The sequence below is a fragment of the Sus scrofa genome, chromosome 1 (genome assembly GCF_054392235.1).
Source record: "Sus scrofa isolate SSC_HxYL_T2T_F1_AM1 chromosome 1, Sscrofa_HxYL_maternal_Yorkshire_Landrace_v2.0, whole genome shotgun sequence".
In the NCBI taxonomy this organism is placed as follows: Eukaryota; Metazoa; Chordata; class Mammalia; order Artiodactyla; family Suidae; genus Sus; species Sus scrofa.
The window spans coordinates 154,740,042-154,758,102 of record NC_139383.1 but is presented as its reverse complement, the minus strand read 5'-3'; the positions used below and the strand labels follow the sequence as shown (position 1 = coordinate 154,758,102).

Sequence of the window (18,061 nt, the reverse complement as noted above, 5' to 3'; positions counted from 1 at the left end):
CCTGAGCAGTTCAGACCCATGTTGTTCAAGGGTCAGCCTTCCGCATGGGCTTGTTCAAGCATTAGAATTGTTTTTTTTAAAAATTTTTTTTGTCTTTTTCCTATTTCTTGGGCTGCTGCCGTGGCATATGGAGATTCCCAGGCTAGGGGTCGAATCGGAGCTGTAGCCACTGGCCTTCTCAAGAGCCACAGCAACTCGGGATCTGAGCTGCATTTGCAACCTACACCACAGCTCATGGCAGCACCGGATCCTTAACCTACTGAGCAAGGCCAGGGATCGAACTCACAACCTCTTGGTTCCTAGTCGGATTCATTAACTACTGAGCCACAATGGGAACTCCAAGCATTACAGTTTTTTCATCCTCCAAGTAGACTCTGCACCTGTTAAGCAGTTACTTCTGTTCCCTCCTTCTCTGATCCCTGGTCACCTCTATCTACTTCTGTCTCTCTGAATTTGCCTGTTCTAGGTGTCTCATGTAAGTGGAATCATGTAATATTTTCCTTCTGTGTCTGCGTATTCCACTCACCGTAACGTCCTCGAGGTTCATCTCTGTTACAACAAGTGTCAGAATGACCTTCCTTTTTAAGGTTGAACAACGTTCCATTGGATGGAAAGACCACCTTGTGTTTCTCTGACGTTTGTGGTTGGGGCCAATGCTTTGTGATCTGAAAGTATTAGCCTGAGAACCAGGGGAGTCTCCTTGTCTCTGTAGGGACTGCTTTGGCTGTGGCTAGTTAGCAAAGCGAATGATGAATTAATGGTGGGGCTTCCTGTCAAATGAAGGAAAGGGGTCCTGATAGGGTCATTCTCTCTGCTAGGCCATCAGATGCATCGAGGCAGGGCTCTCGGACCCAGAGGTGAGGACCGGCCACCGTCTCTCTCTGTATCAGAGAGCCATGCGCCTGCGGGAGTCTCCAAGCTGCCAGAAGTACCGACACCTCTTTCGTCACCTTCCAGAAATCACTGTGGAAGACGTTGAGCATGTGAGTAGATATTTGTGGAGCCCTGTGGGTGCATTTGTGGGTTTTTTTGAATGTGACCTGAGCACAGGTTGTAGTGTACATTTCCTTGTGGATTCAGAGAACTCAATGGCTTGTGGCAGTGACCTGGTGTCTCCCTGTTCTCACTCCTGCTTCAGGGGCTGGGCCACCGGGGCTGCTCTGCTCCCAAGTGGAGTCGTGATCCTGTCAGCTCCTGGGTCAGCACCTCACAGCCTTTGGAGCTTGGTTGGGGCCCTGGAGAGCAGCTCGGGGGCTACATGCTCCCTGAGGCCTGGGCGGAGACCCATCCTCATCTTCAGAGGCACCAGAGCGTGGGTCACATGGCCTCACACTCCACTGAGGCTGGTGGCCTTGTGGGGGGCCTGTGAGCATGTGTCTGTGGGGCACCCTGGTGGGTTTGCAGGGACTGGGAGGCTGAGGGCTGTTCTGCTGCTGCCCCAGGTGACCATCACGGGCCGGCTGTGCCCGCAGCATGGGATAGCCAAGTCTGTCTTCGTAATGGAGGCTGGAGGAGCCACCCCTGCCACAGTCCTGTGCTCTGTTGAGGAGCTGGCGCTGGCCCACTATAGACGCTGTGGCTTCGACCAAGGTAACATAGCACTTTCCTGCTGTGGAGGACTGTGGGAGAGTTTGTTGTCAGTGGGCGGTGGCATTGCTTTGCCCTGTCCCTGAGCTGTGTATGTGTGTACACAGGCGTGTGTGTGCTACACGGTCTGCAGCTCCTTAGGGGTGAGTGGGACTTTGCTCTTTGAGCCACCCATGAGATGCTTTGTGTCTCAGGCCAGAGTTGCAGGGGAACTGGGGTTCCTGGGGCCCATCAACCAGAAGAGCCCTCCACCAGCTGGAGAGATGCTGCAGCTCATTGAGAGGGTTGTGGGGAGGATGGCACCCACATGGCCACCTCCCAGCTTGCGTGCCAAGGGACCAAGGAGGGTTTGCTCTGGGAGGTGGGGCTGTGTGCTCGGCCTGGGCCCTGATGACCCTGCTCTGATGCTCAGATGGCTTTGGGGCCCAAGCTTGGCCTCTCTGAGGTCACCTGCTGGTCATTGTGGTCTGGATGTGGTGTGAGGAGGAGCTAGGTGGTCTCTGAAGTAGAAGATTTCTAAGAAAAAACCTCGACTCTTGGAAACCCCAGGTGCATTGTTGAGGCTGAGTCAGAGGAGTGCTGGGTGGATGAGGTGAATGGGGATGGACTGGCCAGAGGGCGTGGTCTCCCGGATGCCTGGCCTCCCCTGTCAGATCCCTTCCTAGATGCCCTTTGCAAGTGAGGCTAAGGGACCCCTGCCACAGAGACCTCAAGGGCTGCGTACCTAGACCCACCAGACTGAAACCCCCAGAGCCTGAGGAGGGAATCTGCATTGATTGATTGATTGATTGACTACCACAATAAGTTTAGTTAGCATCCATCGTCATATAGATGCAAAAAAAAAGTTTTTTTCCTTGTGACAGGAACTCTTAGGTTTACTCTGTTAACAACTTTGTGTGTATCATCAGCAGTGTTAACGGTACTCACCACGCTGTACAATATATTACATCCAGTTATTTATCCTATAACTAGAGATTTATACCTTTTGATTACCTGACCACCTTTCTCCACTTTCCGTTCCCCAATGCCCTGCCTCTGATGACCACAAATTTCATCTGAGTTTGACTTTCTTTTAGATTCCACGTACAAGTGAGATCATAGGTCTTTCTCTGTCTGACTTACTCCATTTAGCATAATGCTTTCAAGGCCCATCCATGTTGTTGCAAACAGTAGGATTTCATCATTTTTCATGGCTGAATAATATTCTATTCTGTTTATGTACTGCACCTTCTTTCTTTTGTGGCTGTGCCCATGGCATGTAGAAGTTCCTGGGCCAGGGATTGAACCCAAGTCACAGCAGCAACCCAAGCTATAGCAGTGACAACAACAGATCCTTAACCCACTGAGCCACAAGGGAACTCCACTGTACCACCTCTTCTTTATCCATTCATCCCTTGAAGGATACCTAGGTTGTTTTCGTGTCTTGGCTCTTGTAAATAGTGCTCAGTGAACATGAAGGTGAGGGTATCTTTTGGAGTTAGCGTCTTGCTTGCTTGCTTGTTTTTTAGGGCTGCACCCTTGCCATATGGAGGTTCCCAGGCTAGGGCTTGAATCAGAGCTGTGGCTGCTGGCCTGTGCTACAACCACCACAGCATAGGATCCGAGCCGTGTCTGCCACCCACACCACAGCTCACGGCAGTGCTGGATCCTTCACCCACTGATCGAGGCCAGGGATTGAACCCGCATCCTCATGGTTACCAGTTGGGTTCATTTCTGCTGAGCCATGAGGGAAACTCCAGGAGTTAGTGTTTTTCTTTCCTTTGAATATATTCTTAGAAGTGGGATTGCTGATCATATATGATAGTTCCAGTTTTGATTTTTTGAGGGACCTCCATCTTGTTTTCCACACTGGCTGTACCAGTTTACATTGCCACCAGTAATGCACAACCATTTTCTTCACATCCTCGCCAGCAATTTGTTATGTCCTATCTTTTTGATAATGCTTTTATTTATTTTTAAATATGTTCCTTAGGTTTTTTCACTTCATTGCTCTGAGATGTGCATGAGAACTTCTCATGATTACTAAGGTTTTTGCCTTTAAACAAGACTTCCGTATATAAACAATAAAATGTTAAAAAAAAATGAGCTAGGTATGGCACCAAAACAACATTTGCATTTGAATTTAAAATGTTTGTTATTTTCTTCAAACTGAGTAGGCAGTAGGATATGGGAGTGGTTTTTAAAAAACAGAAAACAGGAGTTCCCTGGGTGGCCTAGTGGGTTAAGTATCCAGTGTTGTCACTGCTGTGGCGAGGGTTCAGTCCATGGCCTGGGAACTTCCATATGCTGGAGACTTGGCCAGAAAAAACTTCCCCAAACAGAAAACATTGATTCTTCTTCTGTATGTGTGACTTTGTCTTAGGGATTCATGGGGAGGGGTCCACCTTTAGCACGCTGTATGGCCTCCTACTGTGGGACATAATCTTCATGGATGGGATTCCCGACGTCTTCAGAAATGCCTACCAGGTAATCACAGCATGCTTTCAGGTGAGCAGAGGCTTCTGTGCTTTCCTGATTCCCACCTACCTGTGTGACCTGTGTCTGTAGCTATCAGAAACCTGCCTTTGGTTATAGTCTTTTGGATCATGGTGCTGGTTCCAGAAGAATAGCTTTTAATTTTAAAAATCTAATTCAAGGAATTTAAAATGTAAGTATGTTAAGTTTTAAACTTCAAGGCTGTGTTGCTGTAATCATTGTACTTGAAACTTTCAGTGTGAGTTTCCTTAGCTTCACATGTGCCTGCCAGGAGTTCTACCAGTTTAAACTAAAAGCTCTTTTTGCAAATTTTTACCCTAAAAACCCAGTGTAATGAGTTGCCTTTATATCAGATTACTTAGCTAGTTCATACATATCTTTTGAGAAAAAAGAATGCATCAACTTACTCAAATTGGCATTTCCAAATTCGATGGGTATTGACTGTTCTGCTGTATCCGGCCTCCCCAGCTGTGGCATGAGAGTGTATTTTCCCTGTATGTAGGCGTTCCCGCTGGACCTGTGCACGGACAGCTTCTTCGAGAGCAGGGCGCTGGCCATCGAGGCCAGGCTGCAGCAGATTCACAGTGCCTCTGTGGAGAGCTTGCGGGCCTGGGTGGCAGCCACCTGGCAGGCCCAGGAAGGCAGGGTGGCCTCCGTCGTCAGCTGGGAGCGCTTTGCTTCTCTTCAGCAAGCTCAGGTGAAATTCTACAGGCAGAGTATTTTCTCAATGCTCCCTGTCTTTTTGGCAACTATAACCTCCCACCGCCGCCACCACAGGTATGGGGGTGTGTGTGGAACCCAGTCCACCTGTCTCTGTTATTGAAAGAACAGTTGACAAGCATGAATAAGCCCTTTAGGCCTTCTGCCCATTTATTTGACAGCGTCCCTTGCCTGTCCTGTGGCCTCTGGAGGGAGGACACCATCATGGTCCCTGTGATCACTGGCTCATGCAAGTCATCTCTGTCATATTCCTGAGTGCTGACCCCAAATTCCCTCTTCCTTGGCTCCTCCCTGGGATGACCCCACTGGGCCGAAGCCTGGTACTAAGCAATCCATGGAAAACTGGCTTCCCTGAGCTCACCAGCAGACATTTTAGCCACTGGTTCTGGAGTCCCAACATAGGCAGCAGAAGGGTACTTGGTGTCCCTCTACTCCTCTGTTGAAGGACACAGCGGGTTCTTGTGTCTTATGATCACTGGCTGGGGCTTCAGGGTCTCTGTCACGAAGAAAGGGCTGACTGTCCCCGTGTCTCCTGTTCAGGATCTTGTTTCCTGCCTGGGGGGCCCTGTCCTTAGTGGGGTGTGCCGGCGCCTGGCTGTGGACTTCCGGCACTGCCGAGGGGGCCTCCCTGACCTGGTGGTGTGGAACTCTCAAAACCATCGCTTTAAGGTCAGTTGAGTCAGAATGGACATATTTGTACTTTCATGATCAACTTGAAGGCCCAGCCTAGGCATGTCCTGCACAGTTGACAAAGTTGAGTCCCTTGAGAGCTGCTGGACCAAGGGCTAGGGTTCTTTGGTGGCTGCCAGGCAGCTCATTTCATCCAGGGAGGTGAGTGGGGCAAGCCAGAGTGTCAGCGTCTTATCAGCTGATCTTGGCAATGACATCCCATCATTTTTGCTGGCACTAGGTCCAGCCCACACTCAAAGGGTGGGGGTCCTTTAGGTGTGAACACCAGGAGACCAGGGTGGGTGGGAGCTATTTCCTAAGCTCCCTGAGAGCGAGCACCTTCCTACATGTTGTAGGCTGGGTGCCTCCCTTGCTACACCCTGGTCTTACCCAGCTGCCCATTATAGGCTGGTTGTTTTTTCACTGTTGAGTTTTGAGGTTAAGAAAAACTCTGGTACAAGTCCTTTGTTAGATATATTTCATCCAGTTTGTGACTTTTCATGATCTAAATAGAGTCTTTCTTTTTTTTTTTTTTTTTTTTTTTAGGGCTGCGTTTGCAGCATACACAAGTTCACAGGCTAGGGGTCAAATCGGAGCTACAGCTGCTGGCCTATGCCACAGCCATAGCAACACAGGATCTAAGCCGTGTCTGCCACCTATACCACAGCTCGTGGCAACGCCAGATCCTTAGCCCACTGAGGCCAGGGATTGAATCCGCATCTTCATGATACTAATGGGGTTCATTAACTACTAGAACTCTTACTGTTATTTTTAAAAAATGTACCATATCTCTTTTCTGTTAACTTTTTTTATTATAGTTGATTTACAGTGTTCTGTCAATGTCTGCTGTACAGCAAATTGACCCAATTATACATGTTTTGTACATACATAATTTTTTTCACATTATCCTCTATCATGTTCCATCACAAGGATTAGATAGAGTTCCTCGTGCTATACAGCAGGATCTCATTGCTTATCCACTCCAAATGCAATAGTTTGTATCTACTAACCCTAAACTTCCAGTCCATCCCACTCCATTCCCCTCTACCTCGGCAACCACAAGTCTGTTCTCCATGTCCATGAGTTTGCTTCTTTTTGGGAGATAGGTCCATTTGTGCCATATATTAGATTCCAGATATAAGAGATATCATATGGTGTTTGTTTTTCTCTGTGACTTACTTAGTATGAGAGTCTTTAATTCCTCCATGTTGCTGCAAATGGCAGTATTTTGTTCTTTTTATTTATTTTTTTTGTCTTTTTTTGCTATTTCTTGGGCCGCTCCCGCAGCATATGGAGGTTCCCAGGCTAAGGGTTGAATCGGAGTTGCAGCCACCGGCCTACGCCAGAGCCACAGCAATGCTGGATCTGAGCTGCGTCTGCAACCTACACTACAGCTCATGGCAACGCTGGATCGTCAACCCACTGAGCAAGGGCAGGGACCGAACCCGCAACCTCATGGTTCCTAGTTGGATTCATTAACCACTGAGCCACGACGGGAACTCCTTTGTTCTTTTTAATGGCTGAGTAATATTCCATTGTGTATATGTACCACATCTTAATCCATTCATCTGTTGATGGACATTTAGGTTGTTTCCGTGTCTTTTCTATTGTGAATAGTGCTGCAATGAACATAGGGGTGCATGTATATTTTTCAATGAGTTTTGTCTGGATATACGCTCAGAAGTGGGATTGCTAGATCATATGATAAGTCTATATTTAGTTTTCTGAGGTACCTCCATACTCTTTTCCATAGTGGTTGTACCAATTCATATTCTCACAAACAGTGTAGGAGGGTTCCCTTTTCTCCATACCCTCTCCAGCATTTTTTTTTTAAAGCAATGAATTATTAATATTTATTATGTCATTATTGTATAATTTAAAAAGCCAAGGTAAAGTTGAAACTAAAAGCCCTTTCATGCCAATATTCGTTTTTTATACCAAAGATGTATTCCAAAAGAACTTGACAATTTTAGCAGAAAGAAGAATCCAGCATGACCTTGATTTTTAACAAAACATGTACAAAAATTTTCTTGCAAGTTTATTCTTTGGAACTTGGAATTTTTGTTCCTATTACATGCTGGTTTGGATCCCAAGCATACCACAAAACTCTAAAGTGATATAAATACAGATATAGGTAAAGCTATACTTGTAAAGTAGAGCTTAATTTTGTGCCTAAGGGAAACTCTGTTAAGATTATAAAGTAAGTAGCCCCTATTACAATTTGTCTTCTCCCAAACATTGGGCAATGGGAATTGAAACTCCTACTCAAGCAGCAGAACCCTCACATGCTGGGGTCTGGGGGGAAGCAAAACACAGGGGCAGGTGCCTATTCCTGACTACCATAGTCAAGGTAAGGAAGGGGGCCTTCAAACTCAATGGATTTCCACTAACACCAGAAGAAACTCCCACCCTTAGAAAACTGCAGACATGCTACAAGTCTTGCTGTAGGTGAAAGAGAAAAGAGAGAACCGTCTCAAGGGTTAGAAGAGAGGTTGGCATAGCCTCAGGTTGGCCTGCATGAAGTTCTTACAGGTCATTTCCACTGTTAAGAACAGTCTTAACGGCAGGGACTGCCTGTATGTGCATTTTAACATGTTAGTTTGAGGCTATGGCTTCAAAATTTATTTTTGTTTTTGCTGCTCTTTTTCCTTTCCTTCTTCTCTTGTTCTTTTCTGCCTATAGAAGTTCCTTTAGTATTTGTTGTAAGGCTGGTTTAGTGTTGCTGAATTCTCTCAGCTTTTGCTTATCTGAGAAGGTTTTGATTTCTCCTTCAAATCTGAATGAGAGCCTTGCTGGGTAGAGTAATCTTGGTTGGAGGTTTTTTCCTTTCATCACGTTGAGTATATCATGCCACTCCCTTCTGGCCTGCAGATTTTCTGTTGAAAAATCTGCCGATAACCTTATCGGGGTTCCCTTGTATGTTAGTTGTTTCTTTTCCCTAGCTGCTTTCAAGATTTTCTCTTTGTCTTTAATTTTGGTCAGTTTGTATGTGTCTCGAGGTGTTCCTCCTTGGGTTTGTTTTGTATTGTACTCGTTGTGCTTCCTGGATTTGAGTGAGTGATTCCTTCCCCATGTTAGGGAAGTTTTCGGCTATTATCTCTTGGAATATTTTTTCTGTCTTCTTCTCTCTCTCTTCTTCTGGCACCCCTATAACATGGATGTTGGTGCGTTTCATGTTGTCCCAGAGTTCTCTGAGACTCTCTTCATTTGTTTTCAATCTTTTTTCTCTTTTCTGTTCTGCATCCATAATTTCCACAATCTGTCCTCCACCTCACTTATTCGTTCTTCTGCCTCCTGTATTCTGCTGTTAGCTGCCTCCAGTGAATTTTTTATTTCAGTTTTTGTATTTTGCATCTCTTCTTGTTTAAGTTTTATATCTTGTATCACTTTGGTCAGTGTTTCCTGTAAGTTATCCATCTTTGCCTCCAGTTTATTTCCAATGTCTTGCATCTTCTTCAGCATCAACAGTCTAAAGTCTTTTTCCTGGAGGCTGAGAATCTCCTCATTGTTTAGCTGATTTTCTGGGTTTTTTTTCTTTCTCCCTCATCTGAGTTATAGTTCTCTGTCTTTTCATTTTCATAGGTTTTTGATGTGGTGATCTTTTTACAGATAATAGAGCTGTAGCCTCTCTTATTTCTGGTGTCTGCCCCCCTTGTGGCTGAAGTTGGTACAGGGAACTTGCTGTAGGCTTCCTGATGGGCAGTACTAATGCCTGCCCACTGGTAGGTGGAGGTGATTCTAATCCCTCTGGTGGGCGGGGCTTTGTTTCTGGATGGGATTAGAGGCAGCTGTGTGCCTGGGGGGGTCTTTATGCAGCTTGTTTACTGATGGGTGGGGCTGTGATCCCACCTGGGTTGTTGTTTGCCCTGGGGCTTCTCAGCAGCAGATGGGGCCAGATTTTCCCAAAATGGCCACCTCCAGAGAAAGGCACACTGCTGAATATTCCTGAGAGCTTTGCTTCCAATGTCCTTCTCTCACAACAAGCCACATTCACCCCTGTTTTCCCAGGATGTCCTCCAAGAACTGCAGTCAGGTTTAACCCAGATTCCTATGGAGACTTTGCTTTGCCCTGGGACCCAGTGCACGTGAAAGTCTGTGTGTGCCTTTTAAGAATGGGGTCTCGGAGTTCCCGTCGTGGCGCAGTGGTTAACGAATCCGACTAGGAACCATGAGGTTGCGGGTTCGGTCCCTGCCCTTGCTCAGTGGGTTAACGATCCGGCGTTGCCGTGAGCTGTGGTGTAGGTTGCAGACGTGGCTCGGATCCTGCGTTGCTGTGGCTCTGGCGTAGGCCGGTGGCTACAGCTCCGATTAGACCCCTAGCCTGGGAACCTCCATATGCCGTGGGAGCGGCCCAAAGAAATAGCAAAAAGACAAAAAAAAAAAAAAAATAAAAAAATAAAAAAAAAAAATAAGAATGGGGTCTCAGTTTCCCCCAGTCCTGTGGAGCTCCTGTGCACAAGCCCCACTGGCCGTCAATGCCAGATGCTTCAGGAGCTCTTTCTCTCAGTGCCAGATCCCCACATGTGGGAGTTTGATGTGGGGCTCATAACTCACTGCTGTATGTGAGTCTCTGTGAACCAGTTAGTTTCAAGTCTGTGGGGCTTCCCACCCAGGAGGTATGGGGTTGCTTATCTTGTGTAATTACCTCCTACCTCTTGATGTGGCATCCTCTTTGTCTTCTGGAGTAGGATATCTTTTTTAAGGTTTCCGGTCCTTTTGGATGAAGATTTCTCAGCCTTTAGTTGTGAATTTTGTTGATTTTAGGAGAGAAGTTGAGCTGAGTCCTTCTATTCCGCCATCTTAATCCCATCAAGATGGAGTTGGTGCTGTTTTTCTCTCCTGTGACACTCTGTCTCCCTTCCTTGCTATGCCTCCCCTGCACAACTTTAGCTCAATCTAAGAATAGTGCTCTGAAATCAGACCAATTTCCTGCATCTGCTCTGCCTTCTCCCAGGATCACATTATCATCATCTCTTGGTGCAGTGGCTGCGAGAGTCTCCTAACTGGTTCACCAGCATTCTTCTTGGCTGCCCCTCTTGTCTGCTCCAGGAGATTAACCTCAGGGCCTTGGTCATGTTTTTATTTTCTCCAGGATGGAATTGGAGACTAGCTGTGCAGCCAACCTGTTTGTATATTTTGGAGATTAAGCCCTTGTCAGTTGCATTGTTAGAAACTATTTTTGCCCATTCTGTAGGTTGCCTTTTTTTTTTTTTTAAATGGTTTCCTTTGTTGTGCAGAAGCTTTAAGTTTGATTAGGTCCGATTGGTTTATTTTTTGTTTTATTTCTATTGCTTTGGGAGACTGGCCTGAGAAAACATTTGTATGCTTGATGTCAAAGAATGTTTTGCCTATTTTCTCTTCTAGGAGTTTTATGGTGTCTTGTGGTATGTTTCAGTCTTTAAGGCATTTTGAATTTATTTCTGTGCATGGTGTAAGAGTGTGTCCCAGTTTCTTCTATTTACATGCAGCTGTCCAGATTTCCCAGCACTACTTGTTGAATAGACTTTTTCCCATTTTATATTCTTGCGTACTTTGTTGAAGATTAATTGACCATAAGTGTCAGGGTTTATTTCTAGTTCCATTGGTGTGTATGTTTGTTTTGGTACCAGTACCACACTGTCTTGATTACTATAGCTTTGTAATACTGCCTGAAGTCTGGGAGAGTTATGGATCCTGTTTGGTTTTTGTTCCGAAGGATTGCTTCTGGGTCTTTTATGGTTCCACATACATTTTTGGGTTGTTTGTTCTAGTTCTGTGAAAAATGTCATGGGTAATTTGATAGGGATCACGTAGAATCTGTGGATTGCTTTGGGTAGTATGACTATTTTTATGATATTAATTGTTCCATTTCAGGAGCATGGAATATCTTTCCATTTCTTTGAGTCGTCTTTAATTTCCTTGATTAATGTTTATAGTTCCCAGCATGTAAGTCTTTCACCTCCTTGATCAGGTTTATTCCTAGGTATTTAATTTTTGGGGGTGTGGTTTTAAAAGGTATTTTTATATTCCTTTTCTAATATTACATTGTTAGTATACAGAAATGCAACTTATTTCTGAATGTTAGTCTTGTATCCTGCTACTTTGCTGAATTCATTCATCAGTTTGAATAGTTTTTGTGTGGAGTCCTTAGGGTTTTCTACATGTAGTATCATGTCATCTGCACAGAGTGACAATTTTACCTCTTCTCTTCTAGTTTGGATACCTTTTATTTCTTTTGTCAGGTTGCTGTGGCTAGTTCTTCCAATACTATGTTGAATAAAAGTAGTGAGAGTGGTATGCTTGTCTTGTTCCAGATTTTAGTGGGAAGGCTTTCAGATTTTCCCAGTTGAGTATTATATTGGTTGTGGGTTTGTCATAAATGGCTTTGATTGTGATAAGGTATATTCCCTCTACACCCACTTTGGTAAGAGTTTTTATGATGAATGGATGTTGGATTTTGTCAAATGCTTTTTCTGCATCTATTGAGATGATCATGTACCTTTTGACTTTTGTTAATATTTCATTGTTGTGATGTTGATTGATTTGTGTATGTTGAACCATTTTTGTGAATTTGGGATGAAGCCCACTTGGTCATGGTATATGATCTTTTTTATATGTTGTTGCATTCAGTTGGCTAAAATTTTGTTGAGAATTTTTGGGTCTGTATACATCAAAGATATTGGGAGTACCCATCGTGGCGCAGTGGTTAACGAATCTGACTGGGAACCATGAGGTTGCGGGTTCGATCCCTGCCCTTGCTCAGTGGGTTAACAATCCGGCGTTGCTGTGAGCTGTGGTGTAGGTTGCAGACGTGGCTCGGATCTGGCGTTGCTGTGGCTCTGGCGTAGGCCGGCGGCTACAGCTCCGATTAGACCCCTAGCCTGGGAACCTCCATATGCTGCAAGAGCGGCCCAAAGAAGTAGCAAAAAAAGACAAAAAAAAAAAAAAAAAAAAAAAAAAAAAGATATTGGCCTATAGTTTTCTTTTTTTGGTAGTATTTTTGTCTGGTATTAGGGTGATGGTGACTTCATAAAATGTATTTCGGAGTGTTCCCTCTTTAACCTTTTGGAAAAGTTTAAGAAGATATATGTTCTTTTTTTTTTTTTTTTGCATTTTAGGGCTACACTCGTGGCATACAGAAGTTTCCAGGGTAGGGGTCAAATTGGAGCTGTAGCCACTGGTCTACATCACAGCCACAGCAGTGAAGGATCCAAGCCACGTCTATGACTTACATCACAGCTCACGGCAGTGCTGGGTGCTTAACCTACTGAGTGAGGCCAGAGTTCGAACCTGCATCCTCATGGAAACTAGTCAGATTCATTTCTGCTGAGCCACAAGGGGAACTCCCTATATGTTCTTCTTTATATGTTTGGTAGAATTCAACTGTGAAGCCATCTGGTCCTGCACTCGTGATTGTAGGGAGTGTTTTTATTACATATTCAATTTCATTTTAAGTGATTGGTTGGCTCTGTGTCTCTAGAAAGTTGCCCATTTCTTTGAGTTATCAAATTTGTTGGCATATAAATTGTTCATAGTGTCTCTTATTTTTTTAATTTATTTATTTTATTTCTTCAGTAGCCATTGAGATTCTTCCTCTTTCGTTTCTTATTTGAGCTCTTTCTTTTTGGTGAGTCTGGCCAGAGGTTTGTCAATTTTGTTTTTCCTTTCAAAGAACCAGCTCTTGGTTTTATTGATTTTTTTTTCTTTTTTTTTCCTTTTTTTGTCTTTTCTAGGACCGCACCCACTGCACATGGAGGTTCCCAGGCTAGGGGTCTAATCAGAGCTGTAGCTGCTGGCCTACACCAGAGCCATAGCAATGCAGGATCTAAGCCACATCTGAAATCTATACCACAGTTCATGGATCCTCAACCCACTGAGCGAGGCCAGGGACAGAACCCACAACCTCATGGTTCCTAGTCGCATTCGTTAACCACTGAGCCACGACAGGAACTCCTATTGATTTTTTTCCTATTGTTTTTTGAATCTATTTTAGTGATTTCCTTCCTGATCTTTATGACTTCTTTCCTTCTGCTGACTTTAGGTTTTGTTGGTTCTTTTTCTAATTCTTTTAGGTGGTAGGTAAATATGTTGATTTGAGATTTTTCTTCTTTTTGAGGAAAGCCTGTATCACTATGAATTTCTCTCTAAGCACTGCTTTTGCGGCATCCCATAGACTTTTTTTTTTGTCTTTTTAGGGCTGCTTCCATAGCATATGGAGGTTCCCAGGCTGTTTAAATCAGAGCTGTAGCCGCTGGCTTACACCACAGCCACAGTAACATCAGATCCAAGCTGTATCTGCAACCTGCACCACAGCTCGTGGTGATTCCAGATTCTTAACCCACTGAGCAAGGCCAGGGATTGAACCCATGTCATCATGAATACTAGTTGGGTTCATTAACCACTGAGCCACAACGGGAACTCCCCATAGATTTTGAATAATTGTGTTTTCATTATCATTTGTCTCCATATATTTTTAAAATTTCCTTTTTGAGTTCCTCGTTGACCCATTGATTTTTTAGTAGCATGTTGTTTAGTCTCCATGTAATCAGTTTTTTCTCATTTCTTCACCTGTGGTTGACTTCTGGTTTCATGCCATTGTGGTCAGCGAAGATACTTGAAATAATTTCTGTACTCTTAAATTTGTTGGTTAGTTTTGTGTCCCAGTATGTGGTCAATCCTTGAGAATGTTCCATGTGCACTTGAATAGAATGTATATTTTGATTTTTTTGGATGTAATATCCTGAAATTGTCAATTAAGTCTAACTTTTCTATTGTGTCATTTAGCATCTCTGTTGCCTTATTGATTTTCTGTCTAGAGGATCTGTCCATTGACGTGAGTGGGGTGTTAAAATCTTCTGTTATTGTATTCCCATCAGTTTCTCCTTTTATGTCTGTTAGTGTTTGTTGTATGTATTTGGGTGCTCCTATATTAGGGGCATATATATTGACTTTGTCTTTATATTTAATATGGGTCTCTCCTCCACAATTTTTGGAATAGTTTCAGGAGGATGGGTGCTATCTCTTCTCTAAATTTTTCATAGAATTTGCTTGTGAAGCCATCTGGTCCTGGACTTTTGTTTGTTGGAAGTTTTTAAATCACAATTTCAATTTCAATACTTATGATTGGTCTGTTCATCTTTTCTGTATCTTCCTGGTTTAGTCTTAGAAGATTGTACCTTTCTAAGAATTTGTCCATTTCTTCTAGGTTTTCCATTTTATTGGCATATAGTTGCTTGCAGTAGTTATGATCCTTTGCATTTCTGTGATGTCTATTTTAACTTCTCTTTCATTTCTAATTTTATCAATTTGAATCCTTTTTTTTATGAATCTGGCTAAGGGTTTATCACTTTTGTTGGTCTTTTCAGAGAAGTAGCTTTTAGTTTCATTGATCTTTTCTGTTGTTTTCTTCATTTCTATTTCATTTATTTCTGCTCTGATCTTTCTTTCTTTCTTTCTTCCTGGTAACTTTGGGTTTTGTTTGTTCTTCTTTCTCTACTTGCTTTAGGTGTAAAGTTAGGTTCTATGAGATTTTTCTTGTGTCCTGAGGTAAGATTGTATTAATATAAACTTCCATCTTAAAACTGCTTTTCTGCAGTCCATAGGTGTGTCTACATTGTCATTTGCTTCTAGGTATTTCTTAATTTCCTTTTTTGATTGCTTCCCTGATCCATTGGTCGTTTAATAGCATGTTGTCTAGTTTTCATGTATTTGTGCTTTTCTCAATTTTTTTTCTTATTGTTGATTTCTAGTCTTAGAGCATTGTGGTCAGAAAAGATGCTTGATATGATTTCAGTTTTCTTAAATTTACCGAGGCTTGTTTTGTGGTCTAGAATATGGTCTATCCTAGAGAATATTCCATGTGCACTTGCGAAGAATGTGTATTCTGTTGCTTTTGGATTGAATATAAATATTAAGTCCATCTTGTCTAATGAATCATTTAAAGCCTATGTTTCCTTGTTGAGTTTCTGTCTGGATGATCTGTCCATTGCTGTAAGTGGGGTGTTAAAATCCCCCCCAATTACTGTGTTATATTGGTTTCTCCTTTTAAGGCTGTTAGTAGTTTCCTCATGGTATTGAGGTACTCCTATATTGAATGCATATATATTTACAATTGTTCTATATTTTTGGATTGATCCTTTGATCATTATGTAATGTCCTTTGTTTTTTGCAACATTATTTTAAGGTCTGTTGTGTCTGATGTGAGTATTGCTACTCTAGCTTTCTTTTGATTTCAGTTTACATGGAATATCTCCTTCCATCCTCTCACTTTCAGTTTGTATATGTCATTAGAACTGAAGTGAGTCTCTTGAAGACAGCAGGTATATGGGTCATGTTTTTTTTTTTTTTTTTTTTTTGCTGTTTCTAGGGTTGCTCCTGCGGCATCATGGAGGTTCCCAGGCTAGGGGTCTAATTGGAGCTGTAGCCGCCGGCCTACACCAGAACCACAGCAACGTGGGATCTGAGCTGCGTCTGTGACCTACACCACAGCTCACAGCAACGCCGGATCCTTAACCCACTGAGCAAGGCCAGGGATCAAACCTGCAACCTCATGGTTCCTACTCGGATTCATTAACCACCGAGCCATGATGGGAACTCCTAATTATGATGTTTCTTAAGTGTCGTGTTCTTTATGGTTCTGTGCTTTTGGGGTTCATTGAGGTTCTTGGATCTTTGGATTTATAGTTTCCATCAAACTTGCAATTTTTTTGGTTATTACTTTTTCAGATATTTTTCTCGCTTCCCTTTGGAGACTGTAATTAAACTCCTATTAGGCTGCTGAAATGCTTTGTTCTTTAAAAAGTTTTTTTCAGTACTTCATTTTGGATAGTTTCTATTGCTGTGTTTGGAATGTCGGTCACCTGCAGTGGACAAAACTGACAGTTCCTGCTTTTGTGGGGCTGCTATGTAATGAAGAGTTTTATTATCAAAACCATGAAAGAAGTGTATAGGAAGAACTCGCTTAGCCATGAATTTAAGCTAGTCATTGAAGGTAAGATGTCAGGCACAAGTAGAACAGGGAGAAGTGTCCTAGGTGGAGGGACAGTAAGCATAAGGAAGGCCCTCCCGTTGGGTGGAAAATGTCTCAGGAGCTGAGAGGAGGCCTTTGGCGTGGTTTGCAGCAGCCAGGTCATACGGTTTTGTAGGTCATGGTGAGAAGTTTGCATTTAACTGCAGATGTAACAAAAAGTAATTGAAATGTTTTAATCAGAAAAATCCAGTGCATGCTTTAAAACTATTTTTCAACTGCTATATTAAGAATCAGTTTACTCATTCTCTGTGAAGAACTGTCCAGTTTCTACAGAATATTAATTTCACATATATTTAGTTGCTATATATATATAAGTACAGCAGTGTAGTAGGATAAGCCATAGTTATTAGTGTAAACTACTGTAGCTTATCTGAATGGCTCATCGCAGTAAGACACTAATAACTTTAAAACTTATGTTGCAGCTGGTGGAAGTGAAAGGTCCCAATGACCGTCTTTCGCATAAGCAGATGATTTGGCTGGATGAGCTGCGCAGGCTGGGGGCTGAGGTGGAGGTCTGCCACGTGGTTGCAGTTGGAGCCAAGAGCAGGGGCCCTGACTGAGAGCTGTGGAGTTGGGAGTATCTCCTTATATGTGGTGTAAGATTTCCATCTAAGCATAAAGTATACTACATCTAATTTTGAGCTTGTTATTGTAATAAACCTGATGGTTTAATGACTCATCATTGTATAGGGTCTGTGTATCACAAAACTTGGTACTGGCTTGAATACCCTCACAAATTCCACACAGCAGGTTCTCAACTTTTGTCTTTTGTCTTTTTAGGGCTGCACCCACAGCATATGTAGGCTCCCAGGCTAGGGGTCTAATCAGAGCTGTAGCCACCAGCCTACGCCGGAGCCATAGCAACGCCAGATTCTTAACCCACTGAGCGAGGCCAGGGATCGAACCCACAACCTCATGGTTCCTAGTCAGATTTGTTTCCGCTGTGCCACAGTGGGAACTCCATGAAACTTAAAAAAGATCCAAACCTTGGTGGCTATTTTAGGAGCTTGGATGTGTATGTTATTGAATTAGATTTATAGGAAAGCTGGGAAAAAAAAAAAAAAAAAGATGATTCATAGCTTTGGGTCTTTTATAAAAGGATCTAAAAAGTATATTAGAATCAGATTCTTAATTGATGTAAGTTTCTCTCCACTGTCCTCACATACTTGGCTGTTAAAATTCTTGTTTTATGATTCTCAAAGAAGGGCATAAACAGCTGAAATTCTGATTTCTTCAGCAGTTAAGATGCAGGTTCTCATTAAGTTCCTTACTATTTCTGTATGCTTGCCATAGCTGGGCCTGCATCACCAAAAGGATAGGCAGTCATTCATCAAAAGCAGCTATCTCTTTTTGTCCTTCTCCTTGGGAACATCCTATAACTAGAGGCAGTTTCTCATGTGCAGGCAGATCTTGTTTTCTCGTGCTTTGCAGATACTGAATTTTGTACAAATCAAAGGTCTGGAAACCCTGCGTTGAGCAAGTCTACGGGCACCATTTTTTCTAGCATTCGCTCACCTTGTATTATATTTTGGTAATTCTCGCAGTATTTCAAACTTTCATTATTTCAAACTTTTTCATTATTATATTTGTTAAAGTATGGCT

The 18,061-nt window shown here is 43.1% G+C and overlaps 1 protein-coding gene across 38 annotated transcripts in view; it reads left to right on the top strand.

Moving 5' to 3' along the window:
• The window catches only part of FAN1 (FANCD2 and FANCI associated nuclease 1), a 48,130-nt gene that overhangs the window by 24,842 nt on the left and 5,227 nt on the right, over nt 1–18,061 (top strand). For 9 of the 38 annotated variants that reach the window (XM_084976379.1, XM_084976378.1, XM_084976380.1 and 6 more), the window contains 6 exons: nt 819–983; nt 1,443–1,590; nt 3,950–4,053; nt 4,565–4,759; nt 5,323–5,451; nt 16,882–17,138. In XM_084976379.1, the coding sequence (XP_084832505.1) occupies nt 819–983; nt 1,443–1,590; nt 3,950–4,053; nt 4,565–4,759; nt 5,323–5,451; nt 16,882–17,019 (879 nt within the window). In that variant the 3' untranslated portion in view covers nt 17,020–17,138. Of the gene's footprint in view, nt 1–818; nt 984–1,442; nt 1,591–3,949; nt 4,075–4,564; nt 4,840–5,322; nt 5,452–16,881; nt 17,139–18,061 lie in introns of those variants that run through there. The other 29 variants (XM_021098755.2, XM_084976478.1, XM_084976367.1 and 26 more) reach the window with 9 other exon arrangements.